General features: G+C 52.5%; 2 protein-coding genes across 3 annotated transcripts; both read left to right on the plus strand.

Moving 5' to 3' along the window:
• Nucleotides 1-34: 34 nt before the first annotated feature.
• On the plus strand, nucleotides 35-9,775 carry TBCCD1 (TBCC domain containing 1). The gene is made up of 7 exons (XM_085069940.1): nucleotides 35-406; nucleotides 505-654; nucleotides 1,944-2,310; nucleotides 3,605-3,791; nucleotides 4,444-4,941; nucleotides 8,556-8,731; nucleotides 9,321-9,775. The coding sequence occupies exons 1-6, from the start codon at nucleotides 71-73 to the stop codon at nucleotides 8,683-8,685; spliced, it is 1,668 nt and encodes a 555-aa protein (XP_084926066.1). The 5' UTR covers nucleotides 35-70; the 3' UTR covers nucleotides 8,686-8,731; nucleotides 9,321-9,775.
• Nucleotides 9,776-9,902: 127 nt separating this feature from the next.
• CRYGS (crystallin gamma S) lies at nucleotides 9,903-18,012 on the plus strand. Of its 2 annotated transcripts, XM_085069942.1 has the most exons (3): nucleotides 9,903-11,532; nucleotides 15,649-15,891; nucleotides 17,686-18,012. In XM_085069942.1, exons 1-3 carry the CDS (start codon nucleotides 11,512-11,514, stop codon nucleotides 17,956-17,958), a joined length of 537 nt encoding a protein of 178 aa, XP_084926068.1. In that variant the 5' UTR covers nucleotides 9,903-11,511; the 3' UTR covers nucleotides 17,959-18,012. The 2 variants fall into 2 exon arrangements, with proteins under 2 accessions (XP_084926068.1, XP_084926067.1); XM_085069941.1 differs by lacking the exon at nucleotides 9,903-11,532 and having other exon boundaries at nucleotides 11,576-15,891.
• Nucleotides 18,013-22,462: the final 4,450 nt, after the last annotated feature.

The raw sequence follows: 22,462 nt of genomic DNA on the forward strand, positions 1-22,462 counted from the left end.
AGCGGCTCCAGGCGGGAGGGAGGGGCCGTCTCTATGGTGCCCGCGGCGGAAGCCGGAAGTGGCGGCGGCGATGGCGGCGGGGCCGGTGCGGCTGTGGGTGCGCACGGAGCCGTTCCTGGCGGGAGCGCTGCCCGCCCCGCCGCCCGCCCGCCTCACCCCGCACTACCTGCGCAAGGCGGCCGCCTACGCCCGCGCGCGGGCCGACCAGGGCTTCTTCCCGCGGCTGAGCTGGCCCTGCTGGCGGCACATCGCCTGCGGCAAGCTGCAGCTGAGCCGCGACATCGCCTGGCTCTACTTCGAGCTCTTCCGCGGCCTGCTGGGGCTCGCCCCGGCCGTCCGCCTGCGCTGGGCCGAGGTGCAGGCGGCCTGTGCCAGCGCCGAGGAGCTGGAGCGGGAGCGGAGCAAGGCAAGAGCCCAGAGCCGGCCTAGGGCGGGGGGAGCCCGGCCCGCCCGAAGGGGAGCCCGGCCCGCCTGACTCTGCTCTGTCTCTCCCGGGCTCTGCAGCTCTCCGTGGACACTCTGCAGTTCCTGCTCTTCCTGTACGTGCAGCAGCTCCACAAGGTTTCCCTGCGGAGGTCTCTGCTCGGGGACGAGTGGCCCAGCCCCAGGACCAAGTCTCCCAGCCTGGCTGGGAAATCGGACGGCGGGAATAAGGTACTCGTGCCTGTGGGATCCTCTCCGTGCAGCAGCTTCTTGCCCGGGGAGCTGCCTGAGGGGTTGCAAAGGGGCTGCGTTGCTCCTGGGAGGGTTCTGCTTGTGGCAGACTGTCAGCAAGGTCCAGTTGCAGAACTGTTCCATAGTAAACGAAGTGAAGTTGGTGCGTTCTCTGTAGTTTATAAAAAGGTTTTAAAAACTTTTCCATGAGACTTTCCTGGACTCCAAAGCTGACTGAAAATTCCCTGGGAGTCTTGGTAAGTCTCCTTTTAAGAAGCAACGCTTTTCTTATTGGTCAAGCAGGAAGCTTTCCTCACACTCATAGTGCCTTTCCCATGATCCAGTGTACAGGGTTGGGTCCCAGGGTGTTCCCTGGCATCACATTCTGCTTCTGAGAGGGGAGTTGGTTGTTCAGCTGTAGCTCAACCACGTGGAAGTGCTGTTTCCTTTCAAAATACTGCCAAGTGTTTAGGAAGGAGTGAGTTGGATGTGTCCCGTGGGCAGCTCTGTGTGGGAGAATGAGTTACAGTTGGTAACTTCATGCAAGGCCATGCAAACCTCTGGAATTCTGGCATGGACCTGCTGCTGTGAGCAGAATGAGCTGGTGAAATGCTGCTTGGGGCAAGCTGCAATCATTAAAAATAGGAGCTGGGTAACTTTATCCTGGGATACTGAACAAAGGTGGTGAGGGCAAGGTGTGATCACAGCTGTGTGCTCCTTCAGCAAAGCTTGGCTTTACTAAGCTCTGCCAGAATTCCAGTCTCCTGCTTTTTTGGGCTGGAGGAATTTGAGCTAAGGATTGTTTGGAATTTGAGCTAAGGATTGTTTCAGAGCTGGATGGTTTGTTGGTGCACTCACTGTGGAGAAATGATCCTCTGCTTTTCATCCTGGCAGGCAGCACTGAACCCTGGCTGCAGGTCTGGCACAGCTGCAGGGATTTTCCAGTGGAGCAGCTCCAAGACCTTGAGTGGCAGTTATTGATTTGTTTCCTCCCTTCCAATGCCAGCAGCAGCCACCTGGATTTGTGTAGGATTGTAGGAAAGCCTGGTGCTGCTCTCTAGAAGGGAATACTTGGTAATACTTGAGCTGGAGGGAAATGTTTTATTTTGAATTTTTGTGGGGAAATGACTTTGCAGCTATGGAAGAGAGAAGCAGCAGGAATGAGCACCATGCCTGACCTGGTTTTCCTTCTTTTAGAAGCATTCCAAGCAAGGATTTGTATCTCTGATATCCATGGAGCTTGTCAGCATGGAGAACTCACCCCCTTGTGTGTTTTCCTGCCCCCCCAGAACTGGAACGACCAGGAGCACCTTGCCTTTGTGCAGAGTCACCTCTTGGACATCTTGGAGCTGCTGCTGGAGCCGGAGCAGCTCTTGGCCTCTTCCCATTCCGGCTGCAGCAGCCTGGTGTCCTACGAAGCTGTGTGTGCCCTGAGCTTCCTGCTGGAGGGCACTGTGGGCAGTTCCAGGGCAGTGTGGCCCCTCCATGAGTTAGCCCTCAGGCAGCCCTGCCACGGGCACAATGGATATTCCAAGGTGACCAGAGCCTTCTCCCTGCCCAGGCTGGAGAGCTGGCTGCGCTCGGCGCTCACCGCTAATCCCTTGGGAATGACTGTCTGCCTCAAGGCTGGGAAGAAGCTGGCCTGGGCACAGCAAGGTGGGAAAAAGTGCTGGGAAGTTGTTCTTAGAAATACAGAAATATGTGGGGGAAGGTGGGAATGTGGGGGAAGGGAATATGTGGGGAAAATGGGAATATGTGGGGGGAAATGGGAATACGTAGGAAAAGGAATATGTGGGGAAAATGGGAATATGTAGGGAAAATGGCAATATGGGGGAAAAGAAATATGTGGGGAAAATAGAAATATTGAGGAAAAGTAACGTCAGGAAAATGGGAATATGTAGGGGGAAAAAAGGGAATATGGGGGAAAAGGAAGACCTGGGGAAAGTGGGAATATGGGGGAAAGGGAATACCTGGGGAAAGTGGGAATATGGGGGAAAAGGAATATATGGGGGTAAAAAAATATGTGGGGGAAAAAAAGGGAATATGTAGGGGAAAAGGAATATTGGGGGAAATGGGAATATGAGGGAAAAGGAATGTGTGGGGGAAAGGGGAATACATGGGGGAAATGGGAAAACATGGGGAAATGGGAAAACATAGGGAGAATAGGAATATGGGGGAAAATAGGAATCTAGAAATCTATAGAAATAGAAATATGGAAAAAAGAAACAGAAGTGTACAGAAATTGTAGAAATATATGGAAATACAAGAAATAGAAATGCAGAAATACAGAGAAATCAGAAAATAGAAATGTAGAAAATTCGAATTACAGAAGTAAATTTAGAAATACAGAAAAATAAATATAGATAAATAGTATGAATAAAATCTAGGGGAAAAAAACGAGAAATGGGAACTTGGCTCATGTTGCTGACCAGGGATCTGGCAGTGGGGTGGGACCTGGTCTAGGTTTCCTTGTCTCCAATCCTGCAGGGACATGGCAGTGGAGCCAAGGCAGTTTTCACCTTAGGATAAGGAATTTAACTCAATGTTTTGTTTCCCTGACTGCAGGGTCCCAAGAGGGCAGTGGGTTAGGGAGGAGAGAGAAGGGCTTAAGGATTGTGTCCTAGAGGGAGCATTTCCCTTTTTAAAACACATAACTCCTGATTCAAACTTGCCCTCAGGATCTTCCTGCTAAGCTGTCTAGTGTCTGGGAACAGTCTGGTGGGAATGGAGAGTCCTCACCCAGGGCTCCTATAATAAATAATCTTGAGGTGGTTTTGATCCTTCATTGTCTCCCAGTTTCTGGAATTTCTGGCGCCTCATGCTGTCCACCTGCCCAGGAGACATCAGGAGTGATGTGACTGGTGTGGGAAGTACCATCCCTAAACTTCGGGGCTGATTATTTTCCTGAGGGATTGCTGGATCCCAAACTTCTGTGGACTTTGTTTTGCAGTGGAAGGAACAACCAGGAGAGCCAAGATTGCCTGCAGTGCCCGGCTGGTGCCCGAGGTGCCCCCCATGGTGATCATGAGCCAGGTGTACAGGCAGACCCTGGCCAAGAGCTCAGACACTCTGGTGGGAGCTCACATCAGAATCCATCGCTGCAACGAGTCCTTCATTTACCTCCTGTCCCCTCTGCGGTGAGTTTGGGCTCTGCTGGGGCACAGCTGGGCTCCTGGCTGACCTGAGCCAGCAGGGTGTCCTGGGGGGCACTGGGAAGAGCATTGCCAGCAGGGCAGGGAGTGATCCTGTCCCTATGCTTGGCTCTGGGAGGCACAGCTGGAGTGCTGTGTCCAGCTCTGGGCTCCTGAGGACAGGAGGGACATGGAGCTGCTGGAACAGGTCCACTGGAGGTACAGAGGTGATGAAGGGACTGGAGCATGTCTCTGACAAGGAAAGGCTGAGGGAGCTGGGCCTGGCTAGTCTGGAAAAGACAGGACTGAGACGTGATCCCATCAATCCATACAGAGATCTCCAGGGGGTGCCAGAGGGTGCTGCCAGGCTTTGTTCAGAGGTGCTAGAGACAGGATAAAGAGCAATGGCCATGAAGTAAAACACAAGAGGTTTCACCTCAATAAGAGGAAGAACTCCCTCCCTCCCTTGCTCCCTCCCTCCCTTGCTCCCTTCCCTGCAGAGCCCTGGAACAGCTACCCAGGGAGGGTGTAGAGTTCCCTGTCTAGAGACATCTCAAACCCACCTGGACACGTTCCTGTGTCACCTGCTGCAGGTGACCCTGCCTTGGACTAGATGGAGGTTCCTTCCAGCCCTAACCATCCCGTGGTTCTTTGGCAGGTCTGTGACCATCGAGAAGTGTAGAAACAGCACCTTTGTCCTGGGCCCTGTGGAGATGTCAGTCCACGTCCAGAGCTGTGACAACGTCAAGGTCATCGCGGTTTGCCATCGCCTGTCCCTCTCGTCCACCGCCGGCTGTACTTTCCACATTCTCACCCCCATGCAGCCCCTGATCCTCTCGGGGAACCAGGCGGTCAGCTTTGCCCCTTTCCACACCCATTACCCCATGCTGGAAGACCACATGGCTCAGGTGGGCTTGGCCACTCTGCCAAACTACTGGGACAGCCCCATGCTGGTGTGCAGGGACAGCGGTGACACGGGCGTCTTCCGGCTCCTGCCCCCCTCGGAGTTCTACACCTTTGTGATTCCCTTTGAGATGGAAGGAGACACGGTGGAGACACCAGGGGGGCTGCCTCAGGAGTACCAGGAGGTGCTGAGGCAGCGGGAGCAGAAGGTGCAGGTGTGGCAGCGCATGGTGAAGGAGGCAGGGCTGACCAAGTGAGTGAAGCTCAGCCACGTGGGCAGAGGGTTGTTTGATGAGGTTCCTCAGAAATCCCTGAGGGATGGCTTGGGTTGTGGGAGCAGTGACTTGCAGGCTGGTTCTGGAATGGTGGGAATTAGCAGTCCTGGGATTCGGGTTGGGAAAGTGGGAAGAGAAATGCTCACGGGCATAGCTCAGAGTCATTGAATCCCCACATGCTTTGGGTTGGAAGGGACCTTAAAACTCATTCAGTGCCACCCCCTGCCAAGGGACACCTTCCACTATGCCAGGTTGCTCCAAGCACTGTCCAGCCTGGCTTTGGGCACCTCCAGGGATCCAAGGGCAGCCACAGCTTCTCTGGGCAGCCTGTGCCAGGGCTTCCCCTCACTCCCAGGGAACAATTCCTTCCCAATATCCCATCTCTCCCTGCCCTCTGGCAGTGGGAAGCCATTTCCTGTGTCCTGTCCCTCCATCCCTTGTCCATAGTCCCTCTCCAGCTCTCCTAGAGCCCCTTTAGGCACTGCAAGAGGCTCTGAGGTCTCCCTGGAGCCTTCTCCAGCTGAACACCCCGAGCTTTCCCAGCCTGGCTCCAGAGCAGAGGTGCATCCAGAATCTCAGTGGCCTCCTCTGGGCTCATTCCAACAGCGGCAGATCCTTGTTATGTTGGGGATCCCAGGGCTGGAGGCAGCTCTGCAGGTGGAGTGAAGGGGGAGAATCCCCTCCCTTGCCCATGCTGCTCCAAAGGAGGTGCTTTCTCGTGGTTGCATTTTCCCAGCTTGTGAGACTCCAGGAAAAGCATTCCCAGATACTGCTGAGGTGAAGGACCCACCCTGGCAGGGGGTTGGGAAAGGGCTGAGTGTTCACCCTGAGCTGCCTGAGGTCCCTCTTAGCCCAAACTTTACCTTGGGATTGAAGCTCTAAACGCCTGTGCCAGCCCTTTCTGAGGTGAGCTGGTAATGTGGATATGGATCATTGCAGCAGATCACCTTATGGGCAGCAGCTTTGAAATTCCTCTGGAGCAGATCACATGGAATCCTCTGGCCAGCTTCCTTGGCAAGCACAGACTGGGGATAAAACCCCATTTCAAACATCCATCCATAAAGAGTTGATGAGAGCAAGTTTTGTCCCCTAAACTGTGCTTAAGCTGGGGAGATTTTCTTTGTGTTCTGTGTCAGCTGCTGGCTGCTAAGGGGTGTGTAACTGGGTGGTGATAGCAGTGATCTTGGAGGTGTTTATCCTGTGGGAAACACGGAATAGGAAAGTGTTCCTTTGAGGCAAACTGGCAGCACCTCCTGTTGTACCAGGCTGAGGAGTTCCAGCTCATTTGATGGTTCCTTGTTTTGGAGGAGCTCCCTGTGCTTCCCATGTTCTTTCTGAAATCCAGGTGCCTCTGTGCTGAGCAGAGAAAGTGCAGTTTGAAAAAGCTCTGGACTGGGAGAGAGAAGGGATTTCGGGGTGGGGTTTTGCTACAGGAGGAGGGTGGCAGAGTGGTGGTGACCTAGAAGGGACAAAAAACCTTCACAACTCCCAGCCCTGAGTCTTGAGGGGCAGCAGAGAGGCAACAGACTTTGGCCCTCAATTTGGAGTCATCCATCGTGTCTGTCAGCCTCATCCAGGGTGCTTCCCACTCCAGCTGTTGTCCTTGTTGGGCTGCTGCTTCCCACCACAGTTTTGGGAAGGTGTTTGGTCTGTCAGAACCTTCCTGTGAAAGAGGTGTGAGGAAGTAGGGATGATGTGCTTACAGCTGCCATCGTCTGCCGCAGTCATAGGAGGCAAGAGCTCACTGCTTATGCCATGAAGGGGGAAAACTCTGGCAAGTTTAGAAGCTTGTTGAAAAGAAACTGGGCAGCTGACAGTGGAAAATGTCTGTTGCCTCTTGCAGGCAGGGAAACAAGAAGGGAGACAAGTAGGAAGCTTAGAGCAAACAGGATATCAGGCTTGTAGAAAGAAAAAAGCTGCTGTGCTCGAGCGGGGAGGTGAAAGAGAGTGTTAGAAATAAGAAGACGTCTTTTCAAGAAGTTGAAGTTGTCTGATTGAGGAAAGTGGGGCAGAAAAAGAATGTAAATCCTGCCAGGCTGAAAGTAAAACCCCCGTAAGACAGGACCAAGAAGACAGCTTGAGGAACAACTTGCAAAAGCATAAAATCCTGTTTATTCATTTTCTGAGCGTATCAGACAGAAAGTCTTTCAGGGTCAGTAGCAGATCAAGGTAGAGAAAAAGCTCTTGGAGAAGATAAATCCACAAGGGAAGAAAGAAGTGGCTGCCTTTGTGTTCAGTGGGGAGGAATTTGGGTTAGTTTGTGTCCCAGAACCCTGCTTTTTGGGGAATGGCTCAAATGGAAGAGATCAGACAAAGAGCAGCCTTCAACTTGAAAAAAGGGTGTGGAGCCTCTCTGAGGCTGAGTGGGACAAAACTGAATAGAATGGCCTGGAAGGGACCTTAAAAATCCAACCAGATTCCACCCCCTGCCATGGGCAGGGACACCTTCCACTATCCCAGGTTGCTCCAAGCCCTGTCCAGCCTGACCTTGGACACTGCCAGGGATCCAGGGGCAGCCACAGCTTCTCTGGGCACCCTGTGCCAGGGCCTCCCCACCCTCACAGGGAACAATTCCTTCCCAATATCCCATCTAACCCTGCTCTCTGGCAGTGGGAAGCCATTGCCCCTTGTCCTGTCACTCCAGACCCTTGTAAATAGTCTCTCTCCATCTTGTAGCTCCTTCAGGCACTGCAAGGCCACAGTTAGGTCATCCTGAAGCTTCTCTTCTCCAGGCTGAACAATTCGAGCTCTCTCAGCCTTTCCTCACAGGAGGGATGCTCCATTCCTCTGATCACCTTCATGGCCTCCTCTGGAGCTGGTTTCCTGCTTTTCCCTGTACAAAATAGGGTTAGCACATCAGATTAAGAATGGATTCAAAGCAAACCTGCATAAAATCTCCAGAATATTGAAAAATGTTCCTCTTTTATTGGTGCTCAGAAAGGAATTGTGTAAACTCCTGGAAAAAGTCCATCAAAAGGTATACAACACCTGTGCCACCTTTGGCTAAAGAAATTCCAGAGGTGAGGTGATCCCAGAGGGCTGGGATGCTGTTCTGGAGATGCTTTTTGGCATCTGACCATTGCCAGGGAGCCTGAGCTGAGTAGGCTACCCTGTTACTGCTGGGCTTGCCATAAAATCCCCAAATGTTTATTATGAGCAATGGGAATGAGGTGAGGAGTGCTTACAGGTGCATCTTTTCCCTGATCCCCATCCTCTTGGGTGCTGTCAGAACAGAATTTCATGTCCTTAGTGCTTGAGCACTGGTTGGTAATCTTTGTTTTCTCCCTTTTCAGATAGTTTTTCAGCTGTGCTCTGAGGGGAAAGTGGAGGCAGCCCTGGAGCAGGGTGGTTGGGCTGGTGGGATGGGGAATTTTTTATAGCTTCTCCACCTCTGCCAGGTTCTGCCTTTGGGGTTCATTATCATCACATTCACTTGGCAAAAACCTCTGGTTGTCTCTGCAAGGTTCAGGAACCAAGCCTGGCTCTTCCTGATACATCTGGAGGCTTGTTTGGATAGTGAAGGTGAGGTAGAAACATAATACTGTAAAAAAATGTGATTTTTTTCCTACTTCTGCTGATGTTTCTGTTTCAGGGATCAGAGGAAACAGTTCCAGACGTTGGTAGAAAATAAATTCTATGAGTGGCTGGTTCAGACAGGGAACCGGCAGCAGCTGGACAGCCTGGTCCCTCCTGCCATGGGCTCCAAGCAGGCAGCAGGATAACAGTCCTGGGCAGGAAAACATTCCTGGGCAGCAGAAGGAAAGGGAGGTGAGTAAAAGGCCTCCTTCTCTTGCCTCTTCTCCACCCCTAAGAATTGTATTTGTGTGCCCAGCCAAGGCGGAGGTAGGAAAAGTAGGAGTTGTTGAGTGAATGTTCTCCCAAGAGCCTGGCATTTGGGTTTAGCTCTTATTTGGCTGTCAAAACCCCTTTTCAGCTGAAATCTGTGTCCTCAGCACTGCCTTGTTCAGTGTGATTTGTTGGAGTCATCTGTAAAGGCAGTGTGATATAAAACTGATTGGAGTAGCTGCTCTTTCAAAGAAACTCTGGGTGTTGTCTACCCATCTCAGTTTTTACTAAAGAGAGTTGAGTGAGGCTTTGGGTCATTCTTTCAAGGAGGCTTTGGGTCATTATTTCAATGAGACTTTGGGTAATTCTTACAATGAAACACTGGATAATTCTCACTTACTCTTCCCAAGCAGAAGTGGTTTAGGAGCTGGAGACTTGCCCTTATCGAGCCCTTCTGCCATGGCATGTTTCAAACCATTAGAAAGTAATTTTATTTTTGATTCAGTCTTTGAATTCCTTTTTCTTTACTGGTGTTGGGAGTAAAATTGGCTCTTTTTATTTTGTTCCACAGCTCTGGGCAGTGATCCACTCAGCCCAGTTCTCATGAAGACTTTGGCCATGCCTCCTGCACCCACTGGACACAACTGCCAGCCTTGGTGTGGATTGGACTGCCTGGCTACCTCAGGATTCCTGGGCACTGCTGCCTTCCCAGGAATGTGCTGGTGGTGATTGAGAGGTGCCTGGCACTGGAGGAAAATGAAATGTGCCTTGTTGCAGAGCTGTCCCCACAGTTAGTGTCCAAGCTGAGCAGGTATCCAGCACACCAGGTGTCCTGGGACATCACCTGCATCCTCATGGTACAAACCAGCAGCGCTGTTTTTATACATGTGAAAAGGAAATGTTTCAATTTTTTATGAAGGAAATCCAACAGGTTTTTTAATAGGAAGATGGCACTCTTGTGAAGATGAATTTTTGTATATGGTTGCATTGTTTTGACAAATGTCAATAAACCAGTTGTTGGATAAACCTGGCACATGTCCTGGCACATGGGAAGGGGTTTTACCTGTACAGTGGGTGTTGGAGGGACACAGCATCTTTAATCTTAATGAAATGGAAACCTGGCAGAGAGAGAAAGTGCTAATTTATGAGGGAAGCATGGCAAAAAAAGAATGTAAATCCTGCCAGGCTGAAAGTAAAACTCCTGTAAACTTCAGCCATGGAGCTGAAGGTTTTGAAGGCTGCCCTGGCACAAGGTTTTGATACAAGCCCAATTCCTATCTCTCATAATTTTCATAAAGATTATCAGCTTGAATAAGCACCATTCTCCTGTGCTGGTGGGATGTGTTTTGGGGATATGTGTTCATAGCTGAGCACCTAAATAAGCTTGGAAAATAGGCAAAGGCATTTCATGGATGAGTGGAGGCAGCAGCTGGTGGTGCCTTGGGAAGAGCTAGAGCGAGGGGAAGGCACAGTGCTCTGCAGTGCACAGCCTCAGAATTCCTCTGAAGGTCTCCCTTGGCTCCTGGGCAGGCAGGTGAGGTGAGTTTATTATATTAATTCTATTTATGTAAGATGAGTTTATTATATTTAACCAACTTTTAAAGGAGGGATGTGCAAAGTGACCACAGCTTTGAGCTGTGAACCTGCTGACAGAGCCCAGCTTGTGCTTGAGCTCCGATCTCCAGCCATGAAAAACTGAATCAATCCAAGTGGCCTCAGCGAGAGCAACAGCTCTGGGTGATTCAAGGCTCCTAAAATGGGAAGAGGAGCAGCTGCTGAGCGTGTGTGCCCCAGGCTCTCCCATCTGCCTGCATTTACAGAGCTGCTGTTGCGAGAGTGCTTGTCCTGACAGATTTGAAAGAGGGGCTGCGTGTTTCGGGTGCTGCTGTGCCAAATTCGTGTCCCTTTGTCTTGCTAAGCCTTTGGGCTGGGGCACTGAATAGCTGCAGAGGTGGTTTTTCATAATGTGCTGGCGGGGGGGTGGCTGTGGAAGCCAGTGATCCGAGGGCTGGAGGGAAAACTCTGCTCCGACCTCAGGTGCTGAACTGAGAGTTTGGAGTTGAGTTTGGAACACTTGCAGAGACAGTCAGAAATCTGGGCAGCATTTGATGGGTGAAATCACTTGCTTTGGCGGGGTGTGGCCACTCATCCTTCTTTCCCTCAATGTCAGGAGGTGTTTGGAGCTGTGTGGCTCCAGCTGAGGGTGTCCCAGGGAAAACCTGCAGCCTTCTAGCTGCACAGATGTTCCCATGGAGAGCTTTCAATGCAGAGCTGGTCTTTGCAAGCCTTTGGTGTCTGCCCTGAGCAGTTTGTCATTCCTCAACTGCATCCTTCGGAGCATTCCCTGATAAATACCGTGTGCCCTCCTTACAAATGGGGTGGGTCTCTCAGAGCCAACGAGAATTCCTTCTCGTTTAACAAGCTTGGAAGGGAGGGAGCAGCCAAACTACCCCCCCGTCCTCCCGGACTTGGCAGGGGGCTGCGTGTTTTGAGTGCATTTGGCAGAGTTTTGGTGTTCTGACTCAGCAAATGGTAACAAAGGGAGGATGGCGAAGCCTTCCTTTATTCCATAATCCTGTTTGCTTTTCTGGAAATCGGCTATAGCCTCAGAATCACTGACTCAATTTTTGGATCCTATTCTCATGACAAAGCGGCTGTCTGGTTTAAAACAAGCCCGTTATAAAAAGGGCACCTCAGATCCTGGCTGTTTGTAACAGCTGCTGACGTTCCTCCGGCACAGGGGAGCTTGGCTGGAACGGAAAATGTCCAGAGCTGGAACCAAGGTAAGTTTGTTTGCAGTGCATTCATGATTTTGGCTAAAATTGCAAAATTTAGGGATGAGTTGCGGAGAAACTTTGTTTTCTTTGTTCTGCTGACAGCTTCCCCCTCTGTCAGCGTGTGGGCAGGGGGAGATGCTTGAAATCCCTCCTCACGTGGAGGGAAGCTGGAGCTGAGCCCTCCCACACCTTTTCCCAGATTTTGGCTGGTTCCTCTAGGTGTGGCTCTGCCAGAGGATGGAGTGGAGCGCAGTGGCTGGTGAGGGGGCATTTTGAAGTGATTCTAAATCAGCAGGTTCTGATGCCTTGTAGATTAGGGGTGGAGGGTGCTGTGCCAGCAGGGAATGACTGCACTTGTGGAGCAGAGCCTCATGGAAGGCTCCCTTGGAGCCTTGGGAGAACCTGACTGCCAGCACCAGCAGAGCTGCCACATCCCTCTTCCATGGGGGAGCAGAGGGTGTGCTGTGACAGAAGGACTCCTGGGCGATGGAGGAGTAGCACTGAAGGGAAGAGTGTTCCCTGAGGATACAAACCAGCCTTGGGATTCAGTGCAGTCAGCAGGGATGAACTGAAATTGGAGGAGGAGGTAGGTTGGGATGCTCAGCTTCAGCTGGATTGACATCTCAGGTGGGGATCCAGGCTTGGGTTTAGCAGAGCTGAGCTAGCTGGTCCCATAGAACTTGTACTGGAGCTGGGACTAGGCAGGGAGAATCAGCTGGGAAAGGAAAGGAGGGTGAGGATTTGGGCCAGTGTCCCCTGCAGAATGTCAAACACCTGCTAGGAGGCTGTGGGAAGAGATTCACCTCAGTTTTGCTCTTGGGCTGGATCCCTTCTAGCCTGTGGAGGCTGTGAGACCCAAGGGGGTTTGGAAGCACAGTGGGTTTGGAGGCACTGGATGATGCCATGGAAGATCTGGATTCAGTCTCGGCTTTTCTGCATCCTTCAGCTCTGCTCTCGGCTCTCAATGGTTGGGCTGTTGGTCTGGGAAGCCCAGGAGGGTGTGCTGGTTGCTCCCAGATCTCAGGGGTGCAAGCTTTCTGTACCTGTGCCTAAAAAAGGTGCTGGGGAATTGCAGCTGCTCCATCCTTGAGTCTCCTCTCAGCTTGGAAAGCCTTGAGCACATTCTGCCTTTCCCCTGCTAAAAGCTGTGTCCCCTTGGAGTGAATCCCAGGGAATTCCTGGAGTATGTGCTGCTGAGGGGCAGCAAGATGGCCAGGAGGAGTTATCTCCTATTTCCCTATGCCATGCTCTTTTTTAGCACATTCTGGGCAGAAGAAAAGGGCAAAGTAGGGAATTAAACACCACTTCTCACAACCCCGGGGAGTGATCTGCCCTGGGAAGGGGTCTCTGCTGACAGAGAAGGCATGACTGGATATTTTTAATGGGTTTCCTTCTGGCTGAGCTGCTGTTGAAAAGAAATATGTGATAACTGGGGTGAGGTGACCAAAGTGGGAGTTTTACATTCCCATAAGGGAGATCTGCTCTGGCAAATGTGGTATGGGCTTGGAAGCACCCAAAAGGCAAGGTTTGGGCAGGGGGAGGTTACCAGGTGAGTGCTGGGAGCACAGTTAATGGAGGGTTTGGCTGAAGGAAGGCAGTTTCCCTGAGAGTGAAGGGACAGAAACAAAGCTGCAAATCTGGAATTGGAATGTGGAATTCTCCTATAGTTATTCTATAGGTGAAAACATCTGCTCTGTCAGTGCCTGAATCCATGCAGGAAAGCTGGGAAGCAAAGGTCTGAAATGAGCTGAAGGTGTGTCTGAAGGGCTGTGCTGGGGAATGGGTGGGCAGAATCCTTTGAATTCTGAGATTAAACCAAGGAGCAGCACTTTGGTTGGACATAATTCTACAGAAGCAGAATGAGCTCCTGGATTTCTTTGGCTTTGCCAAGGTCAGGTTTGGTTGTGTTAGGCTGGGTGGGGAAGGAACATCACTGAATCTGGGAATGGTTTGAGTTGGAAGGGACCTTAAAATTCGTCCATGGCAGGGACACCTTCCACTATCCCAGGCTGCTCTTAGCCCCATCCAGCCTGCCCTTGGACACTTCCAGAGATCCCTCTGCCCAGAGAACAGATCCACATTGGACAGGGTTCATCATGTTGGATACTCACTGCAGGTACAGGAGCAGGACAGGATCAGAGCTTGGGGATGGAGAGGGGGATCAGCCATCCCACCAGAGGATAATGCTGAGCTGGGAAGAGACAAGTCCCTGTGGAGGGTTTTCCAGGGATGTTGTGGCTTCCTTGACCACTGGCTTCAAGGAGTGGGTGACTGGTGGTGCATGACTGCCAAACCTCAGCGAGCAGAGCTTTCCATGTTCCCTCTGGGTTAGGCTGGCAGATCTTTTGGGTGATACCTTTAAGGACAATGATCCAGAAGCAGGATCTGGAAAAAGCAGCAGGTTGTGGCTGGGAAGACCTGGCCAGTGTGGTTAAGTGCCCAAGAGTGGGAAAACAGGGACTGGGAATTTCAGTGCTCACCTTTCACAGCTTTTATTCACTACTGGGAAGGTCAGAGTGATTCCCAGCCCGGCACTGCGTGAAGGTGGGAAGAGCTTGCTCAGGATGTTGGGGGGGGGCAGGTTGTTTTGTGTGCACCAACTGCTTTGTGATGGGAGATCAGTCCCTGAAACGAAGAGGAAAATAGCATAATCCTAGTAAATGTCCAGTAACAGGACACAAAATGAACAACATGAATCCTCTGGCATGATCAGCCTGACTCCCCAGATCCCTGGGCAGGCTGGTGGGACACACTAACCAGCCAGCTCCAGGAAAAGTCTGGCTTATTTAATTTTTAGCACAAAAGTAATGATTAAAATAAAAAGTGAGTGAGTTTCCTGGATTTGGATTGAAACAGTGACAGTGAATGATATTTTTAACAACAGGAAGGTTACACTGATACCAGTAGCCAAAGCACTGTAGGTGAAGTACAGCAGGTGTGGTGTATCTTAAGCTATGGAAAAACCATGGGAAAAATGGATTGTGGAACACTGAATGTTGGGTGTGGCCAGAAAGATTCTCTCCAGAGCATGTGGTGTCACGAGCAATGAAGGGATGTAGTCAGGATAGACGTGATGGTTTGGGAATCCTCTTGGAGAAGAGCAGCTCTTGATGGGTAATTGTCACCTGGGAAGATCTAAATTGGGGCTGGAGAAAGGACTGGTCTGGTCTAGGGCTCAGCAATATTTCCATGAAGGGATTTTGGAAGAAAACTGGATCTCCTCTGCATGGCTGGCTGGGTGGGTGATGCCTCAGGTGGGAGGAATGGGATTTGCTCACTGGATCATTTCAAGCCAGGCTGTGATCAAGCAGGGACAAAGTGCTTTGGGGTCAGCAGGCTGGCTATAGAGCAGCTCTTGGGAAAGAAATGTGGGGATGGATCAGGAATTTGTCAGCTGTTTTGTGCACTTGCCACAACCAAAGCAGAACACGCCAACTGCACAGTCCTTGGATATCCATAAAACTGTTACATGGAATGCCCCTTTAGTTTCTCCTGGCATGGGCAAAGATTTTGTGATGTCCAGCTTCGGGCAGTGAGTTTTGAGAAAGGAAGTTGTGGGTTGTTCAAGCAGGAACAGGGCTGAAAGACATGACCCAGGAGGAAAGAGACCTCTCCACCCCCTTATCAGTAAAAATCTTGCTGCAAACACCTGGTAAGTCAATATCAAGGAAATCATGGAATCATTAGGGCTGGAAAAGCCCTCTAAAGGCATCAAGTCCAACTGTGCTGCCAAACCTACCCATGTCCCCAGAAATCTGCTTCATGCATTCCATTGGCTTCTTACAGCTCCCTGGCCATAATTTAGTAACTCCTGATCTAGAGAAGGTGGGAGGGAATTGTTTTGATAGTGTTTTGCCAGAAAAAAGGACAGGCACCTCACCAAGGGAGTGTTGGGTTGGACTGGGACAGACTGAGGGCTGGGAAGGGCAGGACAATGGTGGCAGCTGAGGGTGTGGCAGCCAGACTGAATTGACTGCAGCTGGTCCCATTCCATGGCTGGACTTGATGATTTCTGACATCTCAAGGGTTCTGTTTCCAGCTATTTCCTGCCGTGATGTGGCTGGAACGTGGAGATGTGCTGGCATGAGGAACCTCCCCATTCTCCCCCCCTGCTCCTTTCAGGTCACCTTCTATGAAGACAAGAACTTCCTGGGCCGTTACTACGAGTGCGACAGCGACTGCCCCGACTTCCACACCTACCTGAGCCGCTGCAACTCCATCCGAGTGGATGGAGGCACCTGGGTGGCCTACGAGAGGCCCAACTATGCAGGGAACATGTATGTGCTGACCCACGGGGAGTACCCTGACTACCACCACTGGATGGGCCTCAACGACCGCCTGGGCTCCTGCAAGTACATCCAGATCGTAGGTGTCACCTCTTCCTGGGGTTGCTTTGAGGGTGTCGCGTGGGGAAGCGCAGTGCTCACCTTCCAGGCTGCAGGGGGTTTGCCCTCACAGCCCTGCTCTGGGAATAGCAAAGTGGTTGGTGTGGGGAGAAAGTAAATCTCTCTTGCTCTGGGTTGCAGTGGGAAAAAGCAGATCCCTTTGGGTGTGGGTGAGTTTCCATAGGAATAGCAATGTAATTTCATCTGTGTTCCTGTAGGGATTTCAGTGTCCAGGCAGGTTGCTCCAAGGTTTGACTCTTGTCTTTTTCTTTTCCCTGGTGTCTTTTCCCAACTGACCCAACAGGCTCAAGGCCTGTAACTGTGGGACGCAGATTTTGCAGAAACATTTGGAATGAGGGGCAGTTTCCTCTCTAGCAAGCCAGGACTCTGTTCTGATACAGGGAACTGAATCCGTGCCACCAAATCCCTGTGGGGATAGAGAGACCAACCCCAGGAGCAGCCCTGGAATGCCCAGGAGCAGCTCTGGAATGCCCAGGAGTGGGAGGGATGCCTGGAGCCCTCCTTGGGCATGCTTGGAGCAGCCTGGTGCCTCCTGGTAACAGGAGAGCACAGGATCCTTGCTCATCCCCTCCTAACTGATGATGGGGAGAAAGGAACAGAGGGAATGATCCTTTTGGGAAGCCTGTGGGGAGAAGCATCCTTTCAGTCTAGGATTGTGGATGAAGTGTGTGGATTGGTGCTGCTGCTGAGGGTTTGCTAGCAGTGGGGCAGCCACTGGTGATCCGTGGGTTGGGACACAGCCGTGAATTCCCACTGCATGGAGCACATCTCACAGCTGAGAAGGGGTTTTGCTTTTCTGCCGGGGAGTCTAACGTCCCTCTGAGCCTGTTCTGGGTTTGAGCTGGGTCTAAATCCCTTTGCACAGGGCAGGGAGAGCTTCCAGCCTGTTCAGAGCACTGATCTGGCCTAAGGCACGGAGCCAAAACATGAGGGAGATGTAGGAGCAGCACAGCTCACATCCAGCTGCTCTTCCTCCACCAGGTTGAAATGTGGGAGCTTTAGCCTGCCTATCCACCTGACGCCTGGCTTTCCCTCCTGGCCTGGAGAGAGCCTGAGACCCCGCAGAGCTCGGCTGGGGCTGGCAGGAAGGGAGGGGAAGGAAGAGGTGTCCAGGCAGCCCAGATTAGACGCTGCCGCGGTGCCTTCGGGTGAGGAGCACTGCCGATCCCGGTGGGAAGCAGCAGCACAGCCCCGCCGGGGTCAGCAGCTCATGAAACTCCTCTCTGCCCCGAGCAGCGGGGAATGGAGGGGGTTTGGCTCTGCGGATGCTCAGTGGAGCAGCTGAAGGGTTCAAGCCCGTTCGGGATAGCGAGCCCGGCGCTGCTGACTCGGCCTTATCCTTGCCTTCCTCCCTCCCCTGCTCCGGCTCGGGGCTTCTGTACCCTCTTTGCATGTGAGGATCTGTTAAAATCTACCCCAGGTGCTTCCCCCTGTGCTTCTGGGTGCTGACAAGAGATTTCAGCCCTGGCCTGGTGTGCTGGGGGTGGTTGGCACCTGATTTCAGTCTGGCTGTGCCCAAACTCTGCTCCCTTGTCAGTGCCTCCATCCGATGCTCTGGTTGCCACTGAAGTCACCCAGAGAAGCTGTGGCTGCCCCTGGATCCCTGGCAGTGTCCAAGGCCAGGCTGGACAGGGCTTGGAGCAACCTGGGATAGTGGAAGGTGTCCCTGCCCATGGCAGGGAGGTAGAAATTGGATGATCATTAATCCCTTCCAACCCAAACTGTATTATTTTCTCTCCCTTTCCGTTCCCAGCCAAGCGGGGGCCGAGGCCACATCCAGGTGTTTGAGAAGGGAGATTTTGGCGGGCAGATGTTCGAAGCCACCGAAGACTGCCCCTCCATCATGGAGGAATGGCACATGCGGGAGGTGCACGCCGCCAGGGTGCTGGAGGGCGTCTGGGTGTTCTACGAGCACCCCAACTACCGGGGCCGGCAGTACGTGCTGCCCAAGGGCGAGTACCGCAAGCCCGTGGAGTGGGGCGCGGCCAGCCCCGCCGTCCAGTCCTTCCGCAGCATCTCCGAGTGAGCCAGCCCTGTGACCGGGCTGTCACACCCCCCAATAAAGCAACTGAGTCGCTCAGCTCCGCCTCGTCCTGCTTCTTGCCGGGATTTGCGTGTTGTGTGTTGTGCCTGGGGGGAGCTGGGGCGGAGCGGAGCCTTCTCGGAGCAAAGTGCCACCCGCCAGCCCCAGCTGCCCCATTGTCACCCCTTGCCCATCCCCTCCCCTCTGGCCCGCTGCTCCTTTAGGAAAAAGCCATCCCGAAGGTGGAGCTTGTGCCCCAGAGTTTGGCCGTTCCCGTGGAGCAGGGAGACCACACATCCCTGGATTCCAGTTTTTGGGGGTGGCTGTGGGTGGCTGGGCCTGTCATGTCCCTGAGGAGTCGCTGTCTGCTCTGTTGCTGCTTCCTGAGGGCTTGGGAGAAGGGATGAGGTTTCCATCGGTGCCATGTGTCCCCCTGGAGATCCCGAGCAGGCAGCACACGTCCTGGGACTGGAGTAGTTTGTCCTTCTCGTGATGCACGGGGCGACAGGACTGGGAAAAGTGGAGATGACAGGCAGCAATCCCAGCTGGAGCAGGAGGGGACAGTCATCATCTCCATGGGGAATGCTGGGGACCCTGGCAGCCCAGAGTGTCACGTGCAGGATGTCCCCTGTGAGCCAAAGGGTCCAGCTGCTCAAACGGGCTGGACACCGCATGGAGCCGAGCAGCTGGAAGCAGGAGAGCAGGCTGGATGTGGGACAGAGGCAGTGAGAGCCCCTGGGAGCTGCTCTGGGATGGGAGGTGGCTGCTGAGTGATCCTGAAAGGCAGGAAGAGCTCCCTGGACACCTGAGACGTGCAGTGAGCACAGGGGGGTCCCAGCCAGCCCAGTTTGCCACCAGGAACATCCCAGTTTGCCCAGCGCTGCCAGATGTGAGGCAGGTCCCAGGCACAGCCTCCCGGGCAGGAATAACTCATGGCAGGGCAATGTCCCCCTGGGAACCCCCGGGACCTGCAGCCTGTTTGCACACGGAGCCGAGGGGCTTTGGGATAATGACGCTGGATGTGGAGCAGAGCCCTCCCAGCCGTGCTCCGCAGGCTCTTCCCGTTGATGTATGAGGTTATTACGGAGCGGGGAGGCAGGGGAAGTGATGCTCGCCAAGCCACGCGGCTGCCACCGCCCGGGAGAGCTGCTGCTCGTGGGGAATGGGAAGAGGCTACCGAGAGGGGCAGCCCCAGCACCCTGGACTTCCCCGACGACAAAGCTGGGCTGAAGAGTTGCCTTCCTCCTATTCCTCTTCCTCCTCCTCCTTTCTGTCTTCCTTCTCCTCCTGCTGTCACCCCTCTCCCTTAGCCCCCTGCCCCGTTCCAGCCCTTTCCTTCAGATTTCCCTCCAGATTTTTCCTCCAGATTTCCCTCCAAATTTTTCCTCCAGATTTTCAAGATTGCCCTCCAGATTCCCCTCCAGATTTTTCCTCCAGATTTTCCTCCAAAGGGTGATGCATCTTCACCAACTTCCATCCCACCTCAGTCTCCTCTCCATCAAGGAGCAGCAGCATGCAGATGATCCAGCAATATGGTTGGGTTTCCCTGAATTTTTTTCCCCATAATATTTCTCCAGGACCAAGCAGCCCCCAGCTCCAGCTCCCCTTTCCCCCTGGCTTCTGGCAAAGCTCTGCAAGGGCAGCAGGCTGAGCACAGCCTGGCTCCTGGCTTTTTTGACAGTGAGCCTGTTGCTGTCCCTGCTGTGGATGGAAAATCTCCCGTAGGTAGGTGTGCTCTGCCCAGAGTGTTTCCAACCATCTCCCACCCTGATTTTGGGGAATGTCCACCTGTCCCCATCCCATGTGGCCTGCACTGAGGTGGGTTTGGGATGCTCCAGCACTGTGGCTGCTGCTGTGCATCGACCCCAGAGCACTGGAGGAGCCAAACCTGGATCTGGTTTGCCCTTAAGGTATCGTTTTTTCATGTCCTTCCTTTTCACGGCTGATCTCCCCACCTTAAAACCCAATTTTCCCAACTCTTCCCCCTTCTCCTTGTCCTCCAGGCCCTTGCCCTTGGGTGAACATTGTGTCCTCAACATTGGCAACCGACACGAATAACAACAAAATGCTACTTGGGTGGTTTTTTTATGGCCACTTTTTATTTTATTGTTATTCCAGATGACTTTTTCCATCGGGGGCTCCCTTGCCACGGCGGCACAAGGAGCAGGGCGCCCGTGGAGATGAGTGGGGAGTGCAGCAATCCAAGCCCAGCCGTGCTGATGCCGGTTTTTCCTTGACAGCTAATTTCCATTTCTCAGTATCAGGGGGTCTGCTCTGGTAATTGGCATGCAGATTGTGTCTGGTGGGCCTGTTAGACACGAGCAGAGGCTCTGCTGCTTGGAATAAGCCAACCCCAGGCTGATGGATGGGGTGTAAGGGGGTCATGGGGAGAGAGAATATCCAGATGCCCACGTGCACACCTACGAAATTTCCATTCCGTGCCCTCCCCCCGTCCCTACCTTCTTTATCCAGCAAACTCTAATCTATCATATTTCATTGAGACAAATCCTGCTCCATTTCTCTCCCTTTCCCTTTTTCCCTCTAAGGGAAATGTGATGGAACCTGCTCCTGGATTTAATGAGAAGATGGTGCGGCGTGCAGGAATTAAAGCAGTGCCATGCTTCATTAGCAGTTGGGGATCACACCGAGCTGGCCCAGATGTTAATTACACTTTGGGAATTAATTGGTATGAGGCATTCCTCTCCTCCACCACCTGTAATCCGGTGGCTGTGTGAGGACTTCTGGAAGCAGAGACCTCCAGACAGGTGTCTGTCTCCCCTCCTCTGCCTGCCTGGCTCTGTCTGTGACCGAGGGACACTGGCTGCCTTGGAAATCTTGAAGTCACCTTCATTTCCATCCCCTTGCTGCCCAAGGACCTGCTGGAATTTTTCTCTCTTTTCCTCCCCATGCCACTCTCGTCCAAAATTTTTCTCCAGCTGCTGGAGAAAGCAGGTCTGGATGGGAAGGGGAGATGGTGGGAGGTGGCAGCGTGTTGAAGGAAGAAAGAATATCCCCCTCAGAGCTGGTGATCCCCAGGACACCCTGCTCCTTTCTTCTGCTCCTTGACCCATCCTTGCTGGTCCATCCCTTCCCTCCAGCTCTGGGGGAAGAAGGGGGAGCCTCAATCTGCACTCGAAGCACCTTTGCTGCTGAAATCCCCCCAGTTCTCCAAGGGAAATGGTCTCCAGTTTCGTCCCTTTTCCACCTTGGTTTCAGCCTGATGAAATGCAAAAGCTGCTAAAAAGCTGAGGGGGGGTTATTTTGCCAGAGGACAGAAATGATATGGTTGGAAATGAAGAATATTCCTCTGAATGCTGCCAATTTGTTCCTTTCCTGGGCTGGCTGGCAGTGGCCCAGCATGGGGCATGGATGTCACTGCAAAGGAGTGGCAAATCTTTGGGATCCAGCCTGGAATTTGCTGCCCAGCCCCAGTGGGACACAAACTCAGCTCTTCACCCCCCCAATTGCTCCTGGGCCCTAATGGTGGGACAGAGCTACCACACTGGTGTGACACAGCCAACCCAGGCTCCTGTTTCCCCTCCTCTTCCCGAGGTTCTCAGAGCTTTGTGGGTCTTCTCTTGGCGTTGCTGATGCTCTTTGGTCTCCAGGTGTCAGCAGCTTTTTCTGCCAGCAAAGTCACTCCTGAATGAGAGCCACTGTCCCTTCCCTCCCATCCCTGGGAGGTGTGTGGATGTGGCACTTGGGGATGGTCATGTGGCAAACCAGAGCAATTCAAGGCCACTTTGGTAGGACTTAAAGCAAAAGAATGTTTTCAAAACTCCAAAATTAATGGTTTTGGGGTTGGATGGAGAAGAAAGAGGAGATGTTTAATCTTTTTGCTTAGACTTTCTTGATTTTAGGTCTTGATTTTTAGTTTAGGGGTGGGCTTGGTAGTGCTGGGGGAATACCTGGTGATCTTAGAGGACTTTTCCAACTTCAACAATTCTGTGATTCTGTGATTTCACAATTCCATGATTCTATGATTCTATGATTCTATGATTCTATGATTCTATGATTCTATGATTCTATGATTCTGTGTTTCTATGACTCCATGATTCTGTGATTTCACGATTCCATGATTCTATGATTCTATGATCCTATGATCCTATGATTCTATGATTCTATGATTCTATGATTCTATGATTCTATGATTCTGTGTTTCTATGACTCCATGATTCTGTGGTTTCATGATTCCATGATTCTACAATGCCATGATTCCATGACTCAGGGCAGCATTTCACTGCCATCTGGTTCCCCTGGAGCCCTGCCTCTTGAGATCCTGCATTTCCCACCATCTCCTCAATGAATCCCAAGTGCCTGGATCAGGGGTTCAGCCCCCACCTCACCTCCCACCTGGGCAGTCTGAAGATCCTCCCCAGTGACTGCAGCCACTACTTTGGTTTTGGCAAAACTACCTTCCAGGTGTCCTTTTCCTCTCTGTGCATTCCTGTGCATTCCCTGCTGGCCCTGGCTGAGCTGTGAAGGTTTCAGGATGCTCCATCCATCC

The sequence above is a fragment of the Lichenostomus cassidix genome, chromosome 9, assembly GCF_008360975.1.
Source record: "Lichenostomus cassidix isolate B80296 chromosome 9, HeHo_3.0, whole genome shotgun sequence".
NCBI classification, from domain to species: Eukaryota; Metazoa; Chordata; class Aves; order Passeriformes; family Meliphagidae; genus Lichenostomus; species Lichenostomus cassidix.

Coding starts and splice junctions, on each gene's coding strand:
- TBCCD1 (XM_085069940.1), top strand. CDS start 71: ATGGCGGCGGGGCCGGTGCGGCTGTGGGTGCGCACGGAGCCGTTCCTG. Junction 2,311..3,604: donor GCTGGCCTGGGCACAGCAAG/GTGGGAAAAAGT, acceptor TTTGTTTTGCAG/TGGAAGGAACAACCAGGAGA. Junction 3,792..4,443: donor TACCTCCTGTCCCCTCTGCG/GTGAGTTTGGGC, acceptor GTTCTTTGGCAG/GTCTGTGACCATCGAGAAGT.
- CRYGS (XM_085069941.1), top strand. CDS start 15,532: ATGATTTCTGACATCTCAAGGGTTCTGTTTCCAGCTATTTCCTGCCGT. Junction 15,892..17,685: donor CCTGCAAGTACATCCAGATC/GTAGGTGTCACC, acceptor TTCCGTTCCCAG/CCAAGCGGGGGCCGAGGCCA.